At 38.3% G+C, this 19,811-nt stretch overlaps 2 protein-coding genes across 6 annotated transcripts in view; both read left to right on the top strand.

Annotated features, from left to right (window-relative positions):
* The window catches only part of RABGAP1L (RAB GTPase activating protein 1 like), a 245,276-nt gene that overhangs the window by 78,538 nt on the left and 146,927 nt on the right, over positions 1–19,811 (top strand). The gene's annotated exons all lie outside the window — the stretch shown is intronic.
* On the top strand, positions 612–6,616 carry GPR52 (G protein-coupled receptor 52). Its single transcript, XM_061345672.1, has 3 exons — positions 612–1,911; positions 1,992–2,485; positions 3,686–6,616. The coding sequence occupies exon 3, from the start codon at positions 3,878–3,880 to the stop codon at positions 4,961–4,963; it is 1,086 nt and encodes a 361-aa protein (XP_061201656.1). The 5' UTR covers positions 612–1,911; positions 1,992–2,485; positions 3,686–3,877; the 3' UTR covers positions 4,964–6,616.

Genomic DNA, 19,811 nt, shown 5'->3' with positions numbered 1-19,811 from the left:
TCAACGAGGATTCACTGAGCAGGTAGTTTTTGTGGTCCACTGAACTGTAGGCTTTACCTTTGCTTATCTTGCATGCCCTTGTGTCTTTGAGGCTTTCTGACATCCATTTTGATATGTTTTGGCCCTTTATGGCTCTGGTGCCGCGCGTGAATGGATCCATGGAGGAGATGGAGAAGTGGTGGTTGCTGCCATGCCTGTGCACACCGTTATTTGTTCTTCTCCTCCTCCACAAGAGGAGTGGGAAGAGGAGGAATAAAAATTGCTTCCTATTGTTCCCCCCATGGTATGGACGGCTTTGGCTTAAAGCTGTACGCAGAGGCTAAATTTAGTCATTAAATCTGATATTGCAGCCATTTACAGTTGTGAAGCATTGGAGTGATTTTAATTTTTTCTTAAATCCTTCGATGGAAGAATCTGGAATTATCACATGCCATTATTATGATCCACTCTTACACTGCTGCACTTTGTGCTTGCTTCACATTTTCACAGACTTGTCATGCAGCCTTGAATATATCCTCCAGGCTATACTCGAGATACAAGATGTTAACCCAGGAGCAGCTTACTAAATTTTGCCTGTTGGTGTGCCTTGGAACTAAAAGAATTTAAATCAGTGCGGTTTCTAGTGACTTAGTTTGCTAAAGCTTCTGATATTGTTCTTAAAACATCTTTTGCTGATCTATAGCCCATAATACTGTTTAATGGTTGATGTTTTGGTATTTAAATTTGATTCTGTCTGTGTCTAAGGATGTATGGACTTTCTGTGTAAGATAACTTTGGTGGTTGTACTTCTGTTACTGGTTTTATTTTTAGGAAGCATGAAGTAAACAAAAGTTCCAAGTCTTTAATCAGGGAATAACAGCATCCGTTTGCATGAATAGAGAGATCAGTTAATTGGGTTTAAAAGTCTGTGTTTTGAGAAATGTTACTCAGAAGTATTTGTATTTAAGCTGATGTTTGCAGTCGGTTGAATCAGTTAAAAAGCTGTCTTGAAATGAGTTGCAGATGAGTTTAAAAATAAATCTGCCTTAAATATGAAAATAACTGATTTTTAGGGGATGGTAATTTTGTCTTTTGAGAAAGAGAAGGAAATTTGTGTTGAGCCACGGCAAATATTTCACCAAGCTAAACATTTGCAGGCAATGTACAAAAGATGCATGTGAAATCGGTCATCTGAGAATAACTTTTACTAAACGTTTTTACTTGGGCAATGCTGGGGGTTTCTAAAGTTAAATATTTCTATCTGTCTGTCTGTCTATCTGCCTGTCTCTATAAAAGACGAGTTGGTGGGCCTGACTTAAACGCTTGGGTTTGGGATATATATCCTGTGGACTTGGAACGTTGTTGAATTACTGGCTTTCGGTGCGGTTCCCCGCGCTGACCTGGCGCTCAGCACTGTGCAGGAGCAGATCGCCAGAGACAGGAACTGGCACCGCGCACACAACCCGAAGGCACTTGACTGCCGGCTCGACGGGGGTTGGCGGGACGAGCACCGGCTTCTCGCCGGCGGTCCCCGCGGCCGTGCCGCAGCCTGCTCCCGCCGGAGGAGCGCCGGGCACTCGGAGCAGCCCCGTGGCTGCCGGCCGGGGCCCGGCTTGGCGGTACCCGCGCCGTGCAGTGCCGTTCCCCCGCTGCGCTGCGGGGGGCGCCGCCGGCCCGGCCCGGCCGCCGTTACCTAGTGACAGCAGCGCGGCGCGGCCATTGGCTGCGCGGTGGGGGGGCCGGAGGCAGTCACCTTTCCAGCGCCCGGCTAGGCTGCATCGGCTTGGGGGGGGAGAGGAGGAGGAGCGGACTCAGGTGCAAGCAGTCATTCCAAGGGGGAAGGAGAGAACTAGCGACAGAAGCTCTAGCCGCACCACAGTAACTAAGACTCCCCTGTCAAGCAGTACATCATAGCGGCTGATAAGGATGCGTGTCGGTGAGAAAGATTGCTATATTGCTTTAACAAAAAAATAGAGAAAGTAGTAATTTTTTGTATGCTCTGTTGCTTTTAGACAAAGGGAATGAATAGCCGGAAATATTCTGGGATGTTATAAAATCAGAAGGACTTTCTGTACAGTGTGGCGGTGCACGACAGGAAATTAACTCCAAAAGGAATACTTTCGAACTGCTGCAACAGAATTGAAATTTTTTCTCTTCTAGTATCTGAAATTCCTCCTGAAGACACGGCAAGGACTGTCAAAAACATCAGAGATTCTGGTACTTTTAAAGAGACTTAAAGCAAATGCCAGCGTAATAGCTGAATGACCTTGGAGAACATTTTGTGTGGATTCATTAATTTTCACTGCCAGTTTTCTAGTCTCAGGAACTCTAGCATTAAAAATGGTTTTAACGTCTTAGGGGCCTTTCCAAATACAAGATTGTATACAGTTAATTACCTGCCTAATGATTCCTGAACTAATTGAGCATTTACTTAAAGCTGAACACAGGAAGAAGATGCTTTCTTTTAATGTTTGCTTTTACCGTAATTGCAAATAAAATGAACAAGGTAATGTCCTGCAATTAGAAGAAGTTTTTATTTTTAAGCAAGTATTTATTATGCTGATCATCTAATAAATATAGAAACCTTAAAGCCGTAAGAAGATGAAGCTGAATAACAGAATAATGGAACAGTAAACAATGGCAGCTTTTCTAGTCAAATCAGCATTTCATTAGCTTCACAGCAGAATGCAGATGGAAGTTTCTGTTCTCATTGTATGGGGGTTTGTGAAATGATTCAGGTGTTGCTACAGAGGTGAGCAATATCGGGGATACACCTATGAACTCCTGGGTACTGATCCACGGTAGCAGATATGGCAGAGTTTCTGAAGATGAGTATTTTAAATTACCATTTCTGAAATTAAATTCAAGAGGATTTATTTTGTCTGTGGGGACCTTGCATTATGCTTCTGGCATTAATAATAGTAATGGACTAAAACTGTTTGAAGGAATTGTGAATATTGACATGTCTCCAAATTCTATTCTTAAATTATCTTAATTTTTAAATGAATAGAACACGATCTTCCTCATTGTATGTAAGATGTATGTTTTCTTTCTTGGAAGTCTGAGGGCAAATCTGCCTTGTCCCCCACCCATCTCTCTCCAAATAAAATTCATTATACATACCGAAACAGTAGTGAGTCTATTGGAATTAACCTTGCCAAAAATGTTTTCCTTATCTTTCTAATGAATGCTGTGGATAAGATGGAGTACTATCTCCTGAATGGAGACAGAAAAGATAGCGTTAGAGAATGAACTTTTTCCTTTATTCTCCAGTAAATCTGCGATTTAAATTGAGACATAGAAAAGATTATGTTCAGTAACTGCTGGTCCAGGAAGCCAGAGCTTTACTGAGGTTCCTCCTTTCCTTTCTCTCCCTCACCCCATTAGATTCCAAAGTAAATGACTTTCTCAGGAAAATGAGCAGTCAGAGATTACCCCACTCCTTCCCCAGGAAATGAATGTGTCTCTTTTGTCAGTTTTTATTTCCATATTTCAGAGTACCTGTTTGTTTTAGAAGTGCCTTGTGTTTTCTAAAGCTTGGTCAAGAGCACTGGAGGAGCTGATCAGTGGCCTTTCTCTTTCTGGCTTTTTTTTTTTTTTTGGGTTTTGTTTCAGTTTTGTGGTTTTTTTTTTTTTTTTGTTTGTTTGTTTGGTTTGGTTTGGCTTTTTTCCCTTTCTTTTTCTTTCTTTTTTTCTTCCCTTAAAGCCAAGGTGTGCCAGAGGTGATGTGCTGATGCTGAGGAGGCATCAACAGCTATGGGACTGTAATCCTCTCAAATGTAAGCACTGGCAGTGTCTACAAAGAGAGATCGTGAGAAGCTGAAGCAGAGTTTAGCTGCTGTTAAGCAGGTCATCTGCTCATTAAGGCTCAGATTGCAGTGTTCCCCAGTCACAAAACATGAACCAGTCCCGATGGATTGAATGGAGGACTCTGAATATGAGCAGTAGTATTATGAACATATCTGAGCATCTCTCCTGCCCTCTTGGATTTGGTCACTACAATGCAGTTGACATCTGTATCCTTGAGACAGTTGTTATTGTCTTGCTAACATTTTTAATTATTGCGGGTAACTTAACTGTGATATTTGTTTTTCACTGTGCTCCACTTCTGCATCATTATACCACCAGCTATTTTATTCAGACCATGGCCTATGCTGATCTCTTTGTTGGAGTTAGCTGCTTGGTTCCTACTTTGTCACTGCTCCACTACTCGACAGGTGTCCACGAGTCCTTCACTTGTCAAGTTTTTGGATATGTCATCTCTGTGCTGAAAAGCGTATCTATGGCATGTCTTGCTTGCATCAGTGTGGATCGCTATCTCGCTATAACAAAGCCTCTTTCCTATAATCAACTGGTCACACCTTGTCGCTTGAGAATCTGCATCGTTTTGATCTGGATATACTCTTGTCTGATCTTCTTGCCTTCCTTTTTTGGTTGGGGAAAACCTGGTTACCATGGAGATATTTTTGAATGGTGTGCTACCTCCTGGCTAACTAATGCCTATTTTACTGGCTTTATCGTGTGCTTACTATACGCTCCTGCTGCCTTTGTCATATGTTTCACATATTTCCACATCTTTAAAATTTGCCGCCAGCACACCAAAGAGATAAATGATCGGAGAGCTCGATTTCCCAGCCATGAAGTGGATGCTGCTGGGGAGACTGGGCACAGCCCCGATCGCCGCTATGCCATGGTTTTGTTTCGGATAACCAGTGTGTTCTACGTGCTGTGGCTCCCTTATATCATATACTTTCTGCTGGAGAGCTCTAGGGTGTTTGAAAACCCAGCACTTTCCTTCTTAACTACATGGCTTGCTATAAGCAATAGTTTCTGCAACTGTGTGATATATAGCCTCTCCAACAGCGTTTTCAGGCTGGGACTGCGGAGACTATCAGAGACAATATGTTCATCTTGTATGTGTTTAAAAGACAGGGATGTACGGGACCCTAAACCAAGAAAACGGGCTAATTCGTGTTCCATTTAAAGAAAACTGGTGCATGTGATCAAAGACAGAGTTTTGATAGTATTTGCTGTATCTGGAAATATGCCAGAAGATAAATGTTTACTTGAATAGCTTGCTATGATGCTAGAACGAGTTTGGAAGTGATTGTGGAAAAGGAAAAGGCTGCTGTAAGAGTGGTCACTGAACTTAAATATAGTTCTTGTGAAATTGTGAGGACAGCAATTCAACAGAGAGGATGAAGAGAGTCAGAACTAAAAATCTTCCAAAGGGCGTGAAATAACTACCACATCGGAGGAGATTCCTCATAAAATAAGTTAGACACTACCTTATATTTTTCCCCTGTAGAAAAGTTGTCTTACTATCTTTGTGTCAGAATATACTATAGCCTTCTGAATTTAAGTATATTTAAGAGGAAAAAATCAGCAACAGTAAGTGGCTATCCATTAATAATATACCTGAGGACTATAGTAGATGCTGCAGATTAATAATCAGCTCTATCTCTGCTTACATCTTGTACAATTTTCAGTTGTACAAACAATCTGCAATGCATAAAACCTGTACTGGGCACGACACTTTAGGATATGACGCATTTTCATACAACTTCCACAGAAGCTCTCCCTCTCATTTCCCCCTTTTTTTCCATGCTGTTCATCCCTAGATTCCATCGCTTCCTAATGGTTTAGTTTGAGGGCATGAGGTAAACTGAGTTTCAAGCCATTCCTCTTGCAGAAAGCAATAGCCTTTCATGGCTGGCTGACTAATTGCAGCTGCCCATGTACAATGACTTCAGTCTTTCATTCTCTTGATCCTGTTAAATTAGTTCACAATATCGATGTAGTGTCCTTTAGGGTGTACTAAAGCTTTTCCTTTATTGGCTACACAAATAATCCTAATGCAGATATGATAATTGCACACAGCAGTGTGCTTCACTGCTTAGAAAATTAAAAACTAACTTTTTTCTTCCGGAAGTTTCAATAGCTTACTGTTGTAGCTGTCAATCTCTTGTGTGAACCTAGCTTGCACATACTATTTTTTTAAGAGAAAACATAAACTGTGGTCTGTGCCTAATGTTTTCATAGCACGTGGAATAGGTCAATGCTACAGGACTAAAAAATTACTTTCAGAGAAATAACTTCCATGCAGTTGTTGAATAGCTGTTTCTTAGACAAGTATTCTTGGAGGAGGTAAACTAGACAGTTTAGTATTAAATACAGGCACAAAAGCTTCAGTATTTCCTTCTGTACTGAACTGGTTTTCAGGTCCACTGATGAAATTTTTTTTATTTTGCAGGGGTGCAGATTAGGTTTATGTAATAAATTGTCAGGGGTTCAGATGCATGTCAATCAATAAAATAGTAAACTTATTTTGAACCAAATGTAATTTTCTTAGATGGTTATTGGCATTTAGAAAAGGCCCAATTATTGATTATTGGTGCTTTTTAACACTGTACTATTATTCCTTCTTTCACCAAAATGCATATGTATAGATTGTGCCTATTACTTTTTTGTAATGGAAGCTAACCACGGTTGCAAGTCTGCTTGTGGTTTGACTCTAGATCTCCCATAATTATGTATCCTTTGTTCTGTTGAGGTGGTTCTGAACCCCTGTACATTTTTTAAAGCTGTAAGAGAGTTGAAACAATGGAATAAAGTAGTATTATGTATATCAAAACCAGCCCTGGAGTTAGTTCCCTGGTGTTATGCTCTGTTCTTTGTGAAAGTTCTTTTGGGTTAGGACTTGAGAGTGAACAATTTAAAACCCAAACCTCAAAGCTGCTTACTTGCCGTCTTAAACATTTATAATACTGGTTTCTAGAATTGCACAGTCTTTAAAGCAGATTTAAATGCGACTTGCAACATTCTCCTAGCTGAGCTGAGATGTTGCTGACAATTAGCCTTGATAGATACTATGGAAAAATTAGTAGCATTCTTTGCACGTATCTCGTAATGTTCCAAGTCTACAGGAATGTGTCTGGTGCCTTCTTTTGAAAAGTTGCTGTTTGTTTTGGAGGGCTCTCTTTGGTTGACTGCTGCTTTATAAGGTTGTGTAGCCTCGTCTGTTCTTACAAACGTGACTTGGGTCATTGTGTTTTGTCATCATTTTATCATTGTTTCCTGCTTAGGAGGTCCTCAGAGTACAAGACTTGGGCAAGGAACAATGAAACATAACAGTCTTTCGCAACTCACAGGGCTGGTTTCATACCAACAAAGTAATTTTATATCTGTACTGCAGAGCTGTCTACTTACTACTGCTTCTGGTTTTTATTGGCATTCCTGATAACAAGTTTTTATGGGACCTCCTGGAATTCAAGTTCTAGAATGTGCTTGAAGTTGAACTAACCTTTTATTAAGCACAGTGTGAAGGTGGTAGATGCATTATTAGCATGGTACTATAACTACACATATGTAGAAATACACAAGCTAACTCATTTGTATCAGTAGTGCCTTAGTTGAACCGTGCTTGTATAACCTCAGCAAATGGAGCTGATGTACAGCATCTTGATGCTTTCTTGCCTGCAAACGATAGGTCAGAAAGAGAGCTTCACTTCAGATGCTGCACCACAAGGTTAGTCACCAGCCCACCAGCTTCTTACCCTAAAGGGCAGAGTTAGCAATCCATTTCTCTCTGTCATCGCTGTGAACTTCTAGAGTTGTCAGGTGGAACTGAAAACTTCCTCAGGCTGTAGGAGGGAGAGAATATAGTAGGAGTCCCATGTCCTGGAATCAACATAGGATCCTAGGTTCTTCACCCTTTTTATGTGTTTGTTAAACATTGGCTTGATGTAGTTGGTGCAAGAACACTAATATACTTATCTGGACCTTGAATTTCAGTTGCTGTAAAGTCACATTTTAACTTTTTATTTGCAAATCTGAGTCTCATTGTCTCCTGGAATTTGTCAAGTCAAACATCCTCAGCAAACTTAAATACTGCATTTCTTCTTGCTGTTTACCAGATGACAAGATTTGACCTGGTGCAGTCCCATGAATTTTTAAATTTAGTGTGTTTCATTTTTTACAAGTGTTCCAAACTCATGATTTAAGCTTTTATTTGAGGGAGGTTTGTTACTGTTTCACTATTGCAGTCTGAGGATTCCAGCTGGTGCTAAATTCTCTTCCAAAATTACAAGGCTGGACATATTAATGGATTAAAAAAGTCCAGTAGAAATTCCAGTCACCCAGTCTGTCACTTTTGATTTTCATTTTGTTATTATATAAAGTCTCATGTTCTTGTATGAAAATCTGATCAAAGAAGGGGAATTTTAAAGCTGGCATCTGGAGTACGCAATCCCACTTTTGTATGCCTGAATATCTATATGATTTGTGAGATGCTTAGTAAATAGGTGACGACATACTAGCTAAAGAAATTGACATGAAAAAAATCATTGTTGATAATATGGGTAATAGTAAAGTCTCTCTTTACTGATACTTTACTGTATCTTTGTATGGACGCATTGAGGGAGTTCCTAAAACTCTTCAGTTCCTTTGAAATAAAAAAAAGCCGTGCGAAGAAAACATGTAAAATATTTAAAAAAAGGTTAATTAAATAAAATTAAATAAATAAAAAGGTGCCTACTAGGTAAACAGACAAATATTCATCTGTGTCTGTTGATCTAGATATATGTATAAAGCTCCTTTGTGCAGGTAGATTATGTTGTGCTGTTACATTTCTCTTGAATACTTCCACTTGTAGTGTAACAGCGACTGTGTCAAGGTCAGTTGCCTTACCAAGTCTGGAACTTCATGTCCTCAGCCTAAGGAAAAGTTAAAAAAAAAAAAAAAAAAAAAAAGGTGTGATGGCAGCAAAAGTGCTACCAGAAAAGTAATCTTCGCCAAATTCTATGTGCTTCCTTATTTTCTGGAATGGCTAAATGAATTTCTCCTTAAAATACTGTTGTTAAAAGGAAATAAAACTGTAATAATGAAAAGCACAATGCTGTCTTTTAAAAATTTACTTATTGTTCTATGGTAAGATATTCTTCCCCCTTGCTGTCATTTCTGCTTAAGAATCCATTATATAATTGTACTTGGTAAAGTGTAAGGTATCACGATGGGTTTAGTTTTGTGCAGAATCTTTGTGCTTCCTCTACTGAAAAGTTTGGAGTGTTTTGCTTTCATAAATACAGTTTATGAAGATCTATTAAAATTAGCATTCATGTTCTTTTTACTATTATTTTAAATTCATTTGTGTTTGACATCTGTATATCCATAAACACGCTTAAGTTTTCACACTCAGCAAAACTAACAAGGTGTAATTTTTTGAGGTAAAATAACTAATCAGTCAGTATTAGAAATTGACTATTGAGAAAAGTGTATTAGTGTAATGATTAGTTATTTAATTAGCTGTTTCATCTTGCATATGAAAAATTAAGTTTATAAACAAAAGATAGCAGTAATAGGTTATTGAATTGAGGGGAAATGCATCAGACTAAATACTCTCTCACAGTTGGTTCTTGACATGAAACTATTTTACCTCTCCGTATTACTGTTGTAGCCAAACAAATATATTGTGGTGGGTTTTTTTTGTATCTTTATTCAAGTGTTGGTATTTGAATGCTGAGGATCTGTATCTCTCAATTCAAGCTGCTGCTCTTGGTGGAAGTATCCCTTTAACAGACCTCAGAATCAGTTGCAGCATGCCTAGCAACATGATGGTCCTGGAGCTGACTGCCAGGGAGCAGTGTCAGAGGTTGATGAGGCCAACATTGCTGTGGGGGAAGAATGTCAGTGAAGGTGGCAGTGGCCTCCCCAGGCATCCTCCAGGATCAGCTGATTTGCAGATCTCAGTTTTATTGTCAGTGTCACCAAAAGGATAAGATTAAGCTTTTGACTTCATCCCTGCCCCCTTTCACCTTTGTCTCTTTAGGCTGTTTCAGGGATGGATTGGTGCATCATTCCACTGAAGAACTGAATTAGGTTGGGTTTTTTTTAATTAAAATATTTTATGTATCAAACCCAAACATTACTTTATTAACTAGATACTGAATAATTTTTAGGCCTTTCCAGAAATGGAAGCATTGCTGAGGTAGTGTTTTCCTGTCACTTGCAGCACTGCCTGGAATATTGCTTAAAGATAGTATTTTCCAGAGACTACATGATTTTTCCTAAAGCAGATAAGAAGTTCAAGTAAAATCTGGTATTCTTGCTCTCTGCTTCCATTTAACGTAGACATGTTTAATTTTTTTTTTAAAGCGTCTACTGAATTTTTACATGGATCTCTGCAGTCATTAAGCATTTTTAATTGTTAACAGGAGTCTATGGCGTTATTGTAGATTAGTGGGGTGAAACCAATTTAGAAGAATATTAAAGAGTAGATTCCTACTTGCAGGTTTTTCTAGTCATTCTGATGTGTAATGACTTCTTTCTTGATCTAATATTAAGAAAGTCCTGTGATGTGCATGAGCTTTAAGTGCTAAAGGAACAGTGTATGTATGGGGAAGAAGCTGTAATTCTCTGTGCCCCAGCACAGCCTTAAGAAAATACTAAGCCCACCTCACTTTTACATCCATAATTTCTGTGGACTTTTCCTTTGTCCAAGTACTGTGAAAGGTAAGATGAATATAAAGAACTTCAGTGATTTCAGCTGCACTGACAGGAGACTAGGAAAAGCAATTTCAGGCAGTAAAAATGCCTGGAGATCTTCAGGATTTTATCACAGCCTTACGCTGACTGCTGCCAACCTTCTCTTGAGAAGAATGTGACAGCAGCACTGAAGGCTTTTCATTTTAATCACCATGTGACTTGGTCTGAACAAAGAAAAGGTGATTTGGATCAAAATGAAACTTTTATTAGAGCAGTGATTACCAGGAAAGAGAGTTTCACTTTTCGTATTCATCCCTGCCTCAAAGCTCGCAATCTAAATTTTAAAACCGACAGTATTAGAAACAGTGACAAAGCACACAGGTTTTGAGAGGGGGAAGCTCAGAGATGTCAGTGTTAATCACGTGAGGGCATATCTGCGTTTTGACAGCATTGCTTTTTGTTTGTTTTCCTTAAATGAAATAGATGGCTGTATTTTCATTCTTCTGTAAGTGATTTGAATAAGCACCGATTCTTTTCATCATGACGAAGTCCATTTTATGAGACATTTAAATGAAGAATAGGATAGTGGTTTGGGAAAGCATTGTAGTGTCCCCCAGGAGAACAAAGTATGTTGCTTGTGGAACATGTATGACATTCAGTTTCATGCACGTTAGACAGGAAAGTCTGTAGCAGAAAAGCCTGCACCAGGGGAGAGTTTCTAGATGTTGTATGGTCTCTCCAGTGTTATTTATGCTTATGCATGTACTATTTTAAAGTTGTTCTGTGACACTGAAATTTAGAATTGTAAATGGAGGAATGATGTTTTCCATGGTCAGGCAAATTTGTTCTGACCTAGGAAAGACATTTGCTGAACCCACAGGTATTTAGTGTTTATTAAAGTGATTTTAGCATGCAGGTTATCATTAGGTGTTTTATTGTGGAGGAACCAGTATAGGAATGGTGTATTGAGGCAGAAGAGCTGACCATTCTCATGTGGACTGCTCCTCATCTGTTGCATGATATTATTACATCAGTTGAGCCCAGAAGAGGTTGAGGCTTTGGTGGGGGCAAAACACTGAGAGCAAGTGACCTTTATTTACTTACTTCGGTAGTTTACCTTAATGGCACTATATTATCTCTGTGATTGCATTTGTATTTAAATACAGGTTTTCAAATACAAAACACTGTGTCACTTTGGAAGATACACATACCCCTGCTACCTGCTGAGCTTCATCTAGGCTGCTCTCAGTACAATGTGCCATTTAAACCTCTGATCCATGTTCACTGACTAAACTAGTGGTGGTTTGAATTGTTACTATTCAGCTGCTGTATAAAACATACCTCACTTCCTCTTACCTTGGTTGCTTCAGGTCAGTCTGGCAGTTTAGCATAGACCCATTTTCGGCAGTGGGTAGGGCTGTACAGGAGAGAACGCTGGTGTGACTGTACTATGTTAATGCACTCTGCTTATACTTTTACTACATGGAGTTAATCCTCCACAAAAGGGGTAGTATAGACAACTGAAGGCAATAATGCCGTCAACTGCTTCAACGAGGTTTTTGCAGAGCTTTGTTTATTAGGATTTTTAATGGTAAGGAAATTTGATGCAATTAAAAATAGAGAGATTGATATACTACAAGCAATGAATTGTTGCTAGGTTAAGAGCAGTTTTTCATCTATGCCCTCAATAGGTGAACAAGATCTTCATAAGATAATTTTATTATGATCAGGTAGATTTTTGACACTACAATTTTTATAGTGAGTTTTAGAGCAACTATATGTACATAAGGGTTGTAAAGAGTCGTAAAGTGGCAAGGTTTCAGTGGCAGCTATTTCTTAATTTCAAGGGCTTTGGGGCTAGAGTTGGGTTAATTTACTAAGTGTGTAGTAAAATTGCCAAAGCCAAAACAGAGAGGCTATAAATGAAAGGGTTTTATCCAAACTTTCTCTGTAATATTGGCTACTTAATATTGTCCAGGCAATGTCTTATGTTGGCTTATGAAGATGACAGATAGAAAACCAAGAAATCTAATAAAGATAAGCGTAACTACATGCTATCATAATTAAATTATTTTTAAGATTTTTCAGTTTTCAACTCAGGACTTTCAGAGACCATATTTTCTGTGATGTCTTACCTTGGGAACTAGCTGAACTGTTTTCTTTTGCTGGCTGTGCTTTACTTGATCTCTGGCTTTTGGATTTTTTTTAAGTTGAATTTTGAATTTTAATTTTGAATTAAGTGTTGCTGTTACATAGATGTGGTCTTCACTTGACTCTTGTAAAAACCTTTATGAGAATAATAGAAAAATCATGTCCTTGAAGGGAACTACATCTAGTCTCAAGTCTAGTTAGGCTACATTTCATTGTATCTAAAAGAAGCTGTTGCTGTACCTTGTTTAATATATTTTAGGTGTCTTGGCAACAAGCCTGACTGACAAATGACAAGTTCTCCAACCTCTTCTGTTAGGCTGAGATGTTACTTGCCAATGATTTTATTTGTAAACATTGCTAACTGAAGAAACCGTTTCAGTGGTGAATCAGTACTTTGGATGGGATTTATAGAGGTACTTTATCTACTGTATTTCCTTTGATTCTCATGGCAGTATATGAGGATTCTTGCTTATGTGCAGCTGAAAGCTTTGTCCATGTTATCTTACCCTTGTGCATTTTCAGCTCCTCCTGATTTATCCTGGCTTGAGAAGCTTTTTCTGGGGAAAAGTATGTCTGTGATGGTTGGTCATCGATACAATTGTACTTTGATGATTATCTTATTTTATGAATTTCACTGCATTAGTCATGCCTGTATGTTAAAAATAAAAATTATAGCAAAGTGCTCTTGTAATAATGGTATTGATTTTGTTGAAAAATAAATCTATAGCAAGACTAAAATTTTTTACCTTGGTAAAAAGAGATTTGAAATGTGATATATTTGAGGAATACCTGTTGATTATTTTGGGGAAGATTTGGATTTCAAGTGACAGATTAAATTCAGGAGATTAAATATAACTATTCTGAAGAAAAGCAGCTCTTAGTTTTCATACAGTAACAAGATTAATTGTATCTGTTTCCTGTCAGGAAGAAGATTTTTGCTTACTCTAAGTCACTTTATGGAAATGGTAGTTTAATGAGCCATGGCTTACCAGAAAGTGGTGAGATGTTATTAACTATAAAAGTAATAAACTGCTAGCAATCATTGCTACCAACACCATGGTATGCCCGGGCCTTGAATACCAAAGGTAGCTGGTCCATGGTAGCACAGCTGGAAGGAGCTCTGAGGAATGACAAAGGAACTCCTTCTGTAAGGGGGAATGTAAGTTTCTAGGATTTTCCAACCTAGAAAGGAAAAGATTAATGTGCAGGGGTGTATGTGAAGTCTTAAGGTCATGAACATCACAGGGGAGAAGTGGGTATCATTAATCATTGTTTCTCCTCCAGTGTAAAAAAAACCCTTTAAAATTAAGGTAGCACTGTGAAAACAAGCTGTATGTAGTGAATTGTGCAATACATAGAAGGCACTCTGGATGTCAGAAGCTGCTATGGGTTAAAAATCTAGAGAAATTCTAAGAGAAATAGTGTATTAAGTGCTGGCATCACGCTTCTGGTTTGGAGTCTGTATGCCACAGATTACCAGAGGCTGGCAGACTACGATGGGAGGATTGTTACAGTATGTTTGTCCTATTCTTACACTTGTCCTTAGGCATCTCTTACTAGCTGCTGTTGCAGACTGTATTGTGCTAGAGGAACTAGGGTCTGACCTAAAGTGTCTGCTCTGTTGCATTGGTACATCTTTATTACTTTTCATGTACTAACTCTGAATATTTCTTTCCATATTTGGACTGTCAGGAAAAGAATGCACAATCAGCTGTTTGAGGTTTTTCTGAATAAAGTTGCAAGTGAAAAATGAGCATCTGTGGCTGTGCATCTTTGTGTGTGTGTGAAAGGTGGCTGTGAGAGTAGAAGTGTCAGTATAATCAACTGTCTGCATCTTTCCTTGCTACTGAAGCAAAATACCTTCTGGCAGAGTACCAACAAAGCATTAGTGAAGGGGACTGTATTGCTAGTTGATACGAAGTATTAAAGGATAAACTTTAACTTTTTTTTTTTTTTTCAGTAATCCTAGTACTTAAGAGCTGAAATATTTCATTATAGGCAGTCTGTAACAAAAAGGTCTTCTTAACCTTATCTAAATACCAAGGTTTTTTTTAAATAAAAAGAGGTACTGCAAAAGTAGGGATGCCTACACTACACATGGCTAAGTCAGGTACCTCTCCCAAGCTGCAGCTGGTTCATCAGTGGTCCAATAAGTCCTCTAATTCATCATGCCATTAGAAAATGTGGAATCATACCAATAGGGTAAAAGATGCGGAGGTTGCTAACCTTGTAGAAGCTGCAGTGCTGTATTCAAGGAGGGACTAAATTCTTGAAAAATTTCTCTGGTGGCCTCTTGTGGCTGATGACATAGTTAGCAGTTCCCAACGACCAACTGGTATTTTTGAAGTATTTCTACCATCAGCAAAGCTAACAGTGAAGCTGACTACCAAGTCCCAGAGTGAACAAGTCAGGTATCTTAATGAGCCATGATAAGAATCGAGCATGGCCGTGCTGTTCCAGTCCTATTCAACAGCATGTTAGGGTTTTCTGAAATAGTTATCCATTAAGAAGTAAAATCAGAATTCAAACTAGATCTCCCTATAACTATGATTGTAATGAGATACATTTATAGAACTGGAGACTGCATGTACTTTGCTCTGTCTGTCAATGTATCTCTAACACTATATATTCCTGTTAATTTTTAATAGAGGAAAGCGCTTCCATCTTGCTCATTTTCAAGTTAGATCAGTTAACACCGGTTTGCCCCTAATAATATTTTCTCATTTTCTTTTAAATCAGCATCAGTAGTTATGTTCTGTGAACAAAATATGCTCTTTAAGGTTCATTCTGGTTCTTTCTTTGCCAGTTGCTTGTGCCTTGTGTGTAAGTGGCTAAATCATTAAGTGATTTGTTTTACTGTGTTGTAGTTCCATGCACTACTGCCTCTTCAGGCTAGCTTTAGTCCTTTTCCTCTTGTTCAGGGCTTCCAGATGTGGAAAAGGTGGAGGAACATTAGGCAGAATTGTATCTTTGGAGGTCCATGTTTAAATTACTGTTATGAATGAGTATGTCTTCTTCTTACAGTAGAATTTAAGTGAATTTGCAGATATCAGCAAGACCATGGATATTTTATTTTATCTTCCTTATATAGTAATTATTATTTGGAAAACAATGCGTTTGTACAGAAAATTTTGGGTGGATGATTGGTTTATACTGTGGGGGTTTCTGGTTTTGTTTTTTTTTTTTTTGGTCTCATTCTTGTTACTGATAATTCAAAATACTGAAAAATGAAGCATGGGCTTCATTTAGGCTTCATGCCCCTTACCATGGGCTGAGGAGGCATTTCTAACATTCCTCCAAACAATGTTTGCAGTCTAGAAGTCATCAAAACTTTACAGTATTTTAACCAAAAAAGCATGTTTGTAGCTTCTCAATGTGGTAGTTTGTTAATATGCGCATTTTGGTCCAACCCTTCATCCCAGCTGCAAGCAGAATTTCTGTGGACTCCTGGGAAACCTTGGAATTTTAAGGAAGTTTGGCTCAGTTTGCTATATTCAGCCTAGCAATGATGTGGAAAGCCCTAAATTTCTGATTTTTTGTCAAGTACACAGTATGACTCATGAGAATCTCTGTTACAGTAGATGGGAATGAAGCAGAAGCATTACTAATGAAGACAGAAGTCTCACATGAAACAAGTGTGCATCTGTGTTTATGTGCTGAACAGAACACAATATGTTAACATATGTTCAAAAAATCACGTTTCTCTTCTCTCTTAAGAAATATTCCTGAAAAAGCATAGACCATGAAAGAGAAAAGGGAGAAAATGCTTAGCTCCAGTTTGCTTCATTGCACTTCATGTTCTTGGTCTATTTTGTGAATAAGCAAATTGACAGGCAGGATTTAAAAACAGTATAATTTTTCCACGTGTGTAAAAATGCTATTTGTAAGACTATTATGTGATATTATTTCACCTTATTAAAAGATTGTTGTGGTGAGCACATGACAGTTTAAAAAGTGTGACTCTAGGATATTGTTGGAACTTCTTTATGTGAAGTTTATTTTGGAACTCCTGTATCTGAGCTCCAGGCGTTTGGCTAAATTTTATTATAGTTTCTTCGCCAAGCCCACCCCTCTCCCCAGTTGCGTTGCTCTTATTTTTTTTAATTTAACAGCATATTGGCCATTTTTCCATTCAGTAAAATATGACCACATAAACGTAAAAGGCATTAGTATTCCATGACTAGATTAGGGATTAAGAATGAATCAAGATGATTTGGGGAATTTAGTATTTTGTGCCAATGGCTTTGTATGCTGCGTGAATGCTATTGCAATACTATGTGGTAACTATTACAGTCTCTTAGAAATTGAAGATGCATAGCAAAATCCTGGCTCTGAACCCTAATAAAAATGTGTATCTATAATATTTATAGTAATTTTAGTCTTTTAATAACACTAAGAAACATTTAACATTAAATTTACACCCAGTTGTTTACTTCTCAAAATATATCAGTAGTTTTGATAATCAGCTTGACTTTAAACTCACTTTTAACAGTGATAGAAAAGATGGGGTTTATTTATTTTCATTTTGGTCTCTTGTTTTTAAAGTCTGATCTTGCAAATATATAGTTATAGGCTGTAAAATGGGCAACTTTCACACTCATCATTGATTATAAAAATTGGAGCTAAAATTATGTTTAGGAAAAGACACAAATCCACTCAAGGCCTTTTTGACTTGACATTCTGCGGTGCTGGTTCTGAAGATTTCAAATATAAAACTCATCTAGAACTCATATAATTAATGCCTGAAGTCATGACTCTTTTAGACTGTGTATATTTATGAGTTACATTCCCTTGGAGAACACTTGGGTGCTTGAGCACGTGTACTAAATTTCATAACAGCAAGGCAGAAACAACATGCGTTATGGTTCAAACATATTTCGGTGCCATGATATGCAATTGTAAGTAGGCCTTAATGCTCTCCCTGGATCAGAACATTTGCCTGAAGGCACTGTAAGGCTGGTGCAATTTTTTGGTTTGAGCAAAGTATTCTGTGTAGGGTTGTTGTTGAGCTTATATAAAATCTGAGCTGCTCCTCAGCTGAGGTTGAAGGAGGACGTCCTTCCTCCCCACCCTGTCACATGCAGAGATACCATCTGGGTGTATGGGATGAACTCCAGATCAGACTTGGAACTAATCCACTAAATGTTACAGAAACCTTGAAGCAAACAGAACAAAATACAGTCAAATGAAACATTTCACCGAAAGTGATGCATTCAATGCCATAATTTTTTTTTTAAATGTGCATTATACTACAGAAATATTAATTTCCTTCGGTGTGGGAGGTTTTGCAAAGTTGTAAGTTTGAAGTGTTTTAAGAATGTTTTGCCTGAAACCTTATGCCTTTTTTTTTGACAGTGTTCCTCCTTGTGTTGTTACCAAACATTGGCTTCTGGAGCAGTCATGGTTTACACTTCTGATTAGTTAATTTATTTCTCTCAGTAAGATTGAATGTGAAAGAAAAGAAGCTTACAGCCATCCTTACTTTTACTGGGTTGCATTTCTGTATTTTTTATTCTGTGAAAAGTAATTTTCTTACACCTGTGAAGAGGAAGATTACTTAGAAAAGCAAGACACATTTTTCTGTTCCTTTTTTTTTTAAATAGTTTTAACGGCTACTTTTTCTTGTGGTTACACATCAGTATTTATTTATTTTAAAAAACCCTGATTGTCCAAATTTGTTCTGTTGTGTTCTCAGTCTCTAAATTTATACTCTGTTTATATTACCTAAACCTCAAGTAATATTCTTTGAATCCTGACACCAGATATAAATTCCTGCAATATATTCTGCTTGAAACAAAACAACCCCCCAACTTGTTATTCGCACTCATTGATCATCCTTGTTTATCTTAGTCTCTCTGAGGTTCCTTTTTTTTGTGGCTGATCAGTAAACTCACCCTTCTCTGTTCCTAATATCTGTGTCCAAAACTAGCTGAGGTCTCTACTTGAGATCTTTCTTCAAGTTTAAAGATCATACCTGCTTTGAGTTAGAGGGAGCCACGGAGTTCTGAATGGCAACTCTCAAGTTCCCACCCAGCAACCAATCACTGTTTCTTTGTCATATGCTGCATCTTCCAGACCTCGGTATTACATGGTAGATATACACAGGGTAAGATCTTAAATTTAAGAGTCATTTTCATATGGGTATTACAGAGGCAGTGAAAAATCAAGAATAGCTAGGACTTTTTGAGGCAAAAATTCTATCTCAAGGCCTTTAGAGCTTTGCATATTGTGTTCTTTTTTGAAGTGGAATAGATAGATTGGTGCTTGGAAACCTGGGTATTTAAAGTTAAGTTCCTAAACATTCATTTGAGGCTACTAAGTAGACCTGGCCTGATTTTTCAGGATTTCTGAGCAACCCAAAACCCCAGTTAAGTAACCCAACAATTGTGGGTTTGTTTCTAAAACAAGTAAATAATCTCCACATATAGTCTGTGAACTTACAGAGATTTGAAATTTGTTAATATTCTTCTAACTCATATTACATGGTGACTTTTATTTTTTTCACCAAGTTAGGGATTATAGATATTTACCCTAGGTTTTTTTTTCCAATTATTTGATTGTTTTCCTGGAATTAATGGTTATACCACTGACAGAAATACTTAAAATCATAGAATCATAGAGTAGTTAGGGTTGGAAAAGACCTTAGGATCATCAAGTTTCAACCGCCCTGCCATGGACAGAGACACCTCACACTAAACCATATCACCCAGGGCCTCGTCCAACCTGGCCTTGAACACTGCCAGAGGTGGACCATTCACAACCTCCCTGGGCAACCCATTCCAGTGCCTCACCACCCTAACAGGAAAGAATTTCCTCCTTATAGCCAATCTAAACTTCCCCTGTTTAAGTTTTAACCCATTGCCCCTTGTCCTGTCACTACAGTCCCTAATGAAGAGTCCAACCCCAGCATCCCTATAGCCCCCTTTAGATACTGGAAGGCTGCTATGAGGTCTCCCCTCAGCCTTCTCCAGGCTGAACAGCCCCAACTTTCTCAGCCTGTCTTCATACGGGAGGTGCTCCAGTCCCCTGATCATCCTCATGGCCCTCCTCTGGACTTGTTCCAACAGTTCCAGGTCCTTTGTATGTTGAGGACACCAGAACTGCACACAATACTCCAGGTGGGGTCTCACAAGAGCGGAGTAGAGGGGCAGGATCACCTCCTTCGACCTGCTGGTCACTCTTCTTTTGATGCAGCCCAG

Source organism: Neopsephotus bourkii, unplaced genomic scaffold (assembly GCF_033783945.1).
Source record: "Neopsephotus bourkii isolate Nb327-2 ecotype Australia unplaced genomic scaffold, CSIRO-AGI_Nbou_v1 NB_234, whole genome shotgun sequence".
In the NCBI taxonomy this organism is placed as follows: domain Eukaryota; kingdom Metazoa; phylum Chordata; class Aves; order Psittaciformes; family Psittacidae; genus Neopsephotus; species Neopsephotus bourkii.
The sequence above is the reverse complement of the archived record's forward strand: the minus strand, read 5'-3'. Positions and strand labels throughout refer to the sequence as shown.

Bases quoted from the DNA above. Each gene is read 5' to 3' on its own strand.
- GPR52 (XM_061345672.1), top strand. From the start codon at position 3,878: ATGAACCAGTCCCGATGGATTGAATGGAGGACTCTGAATATGAGCAGT.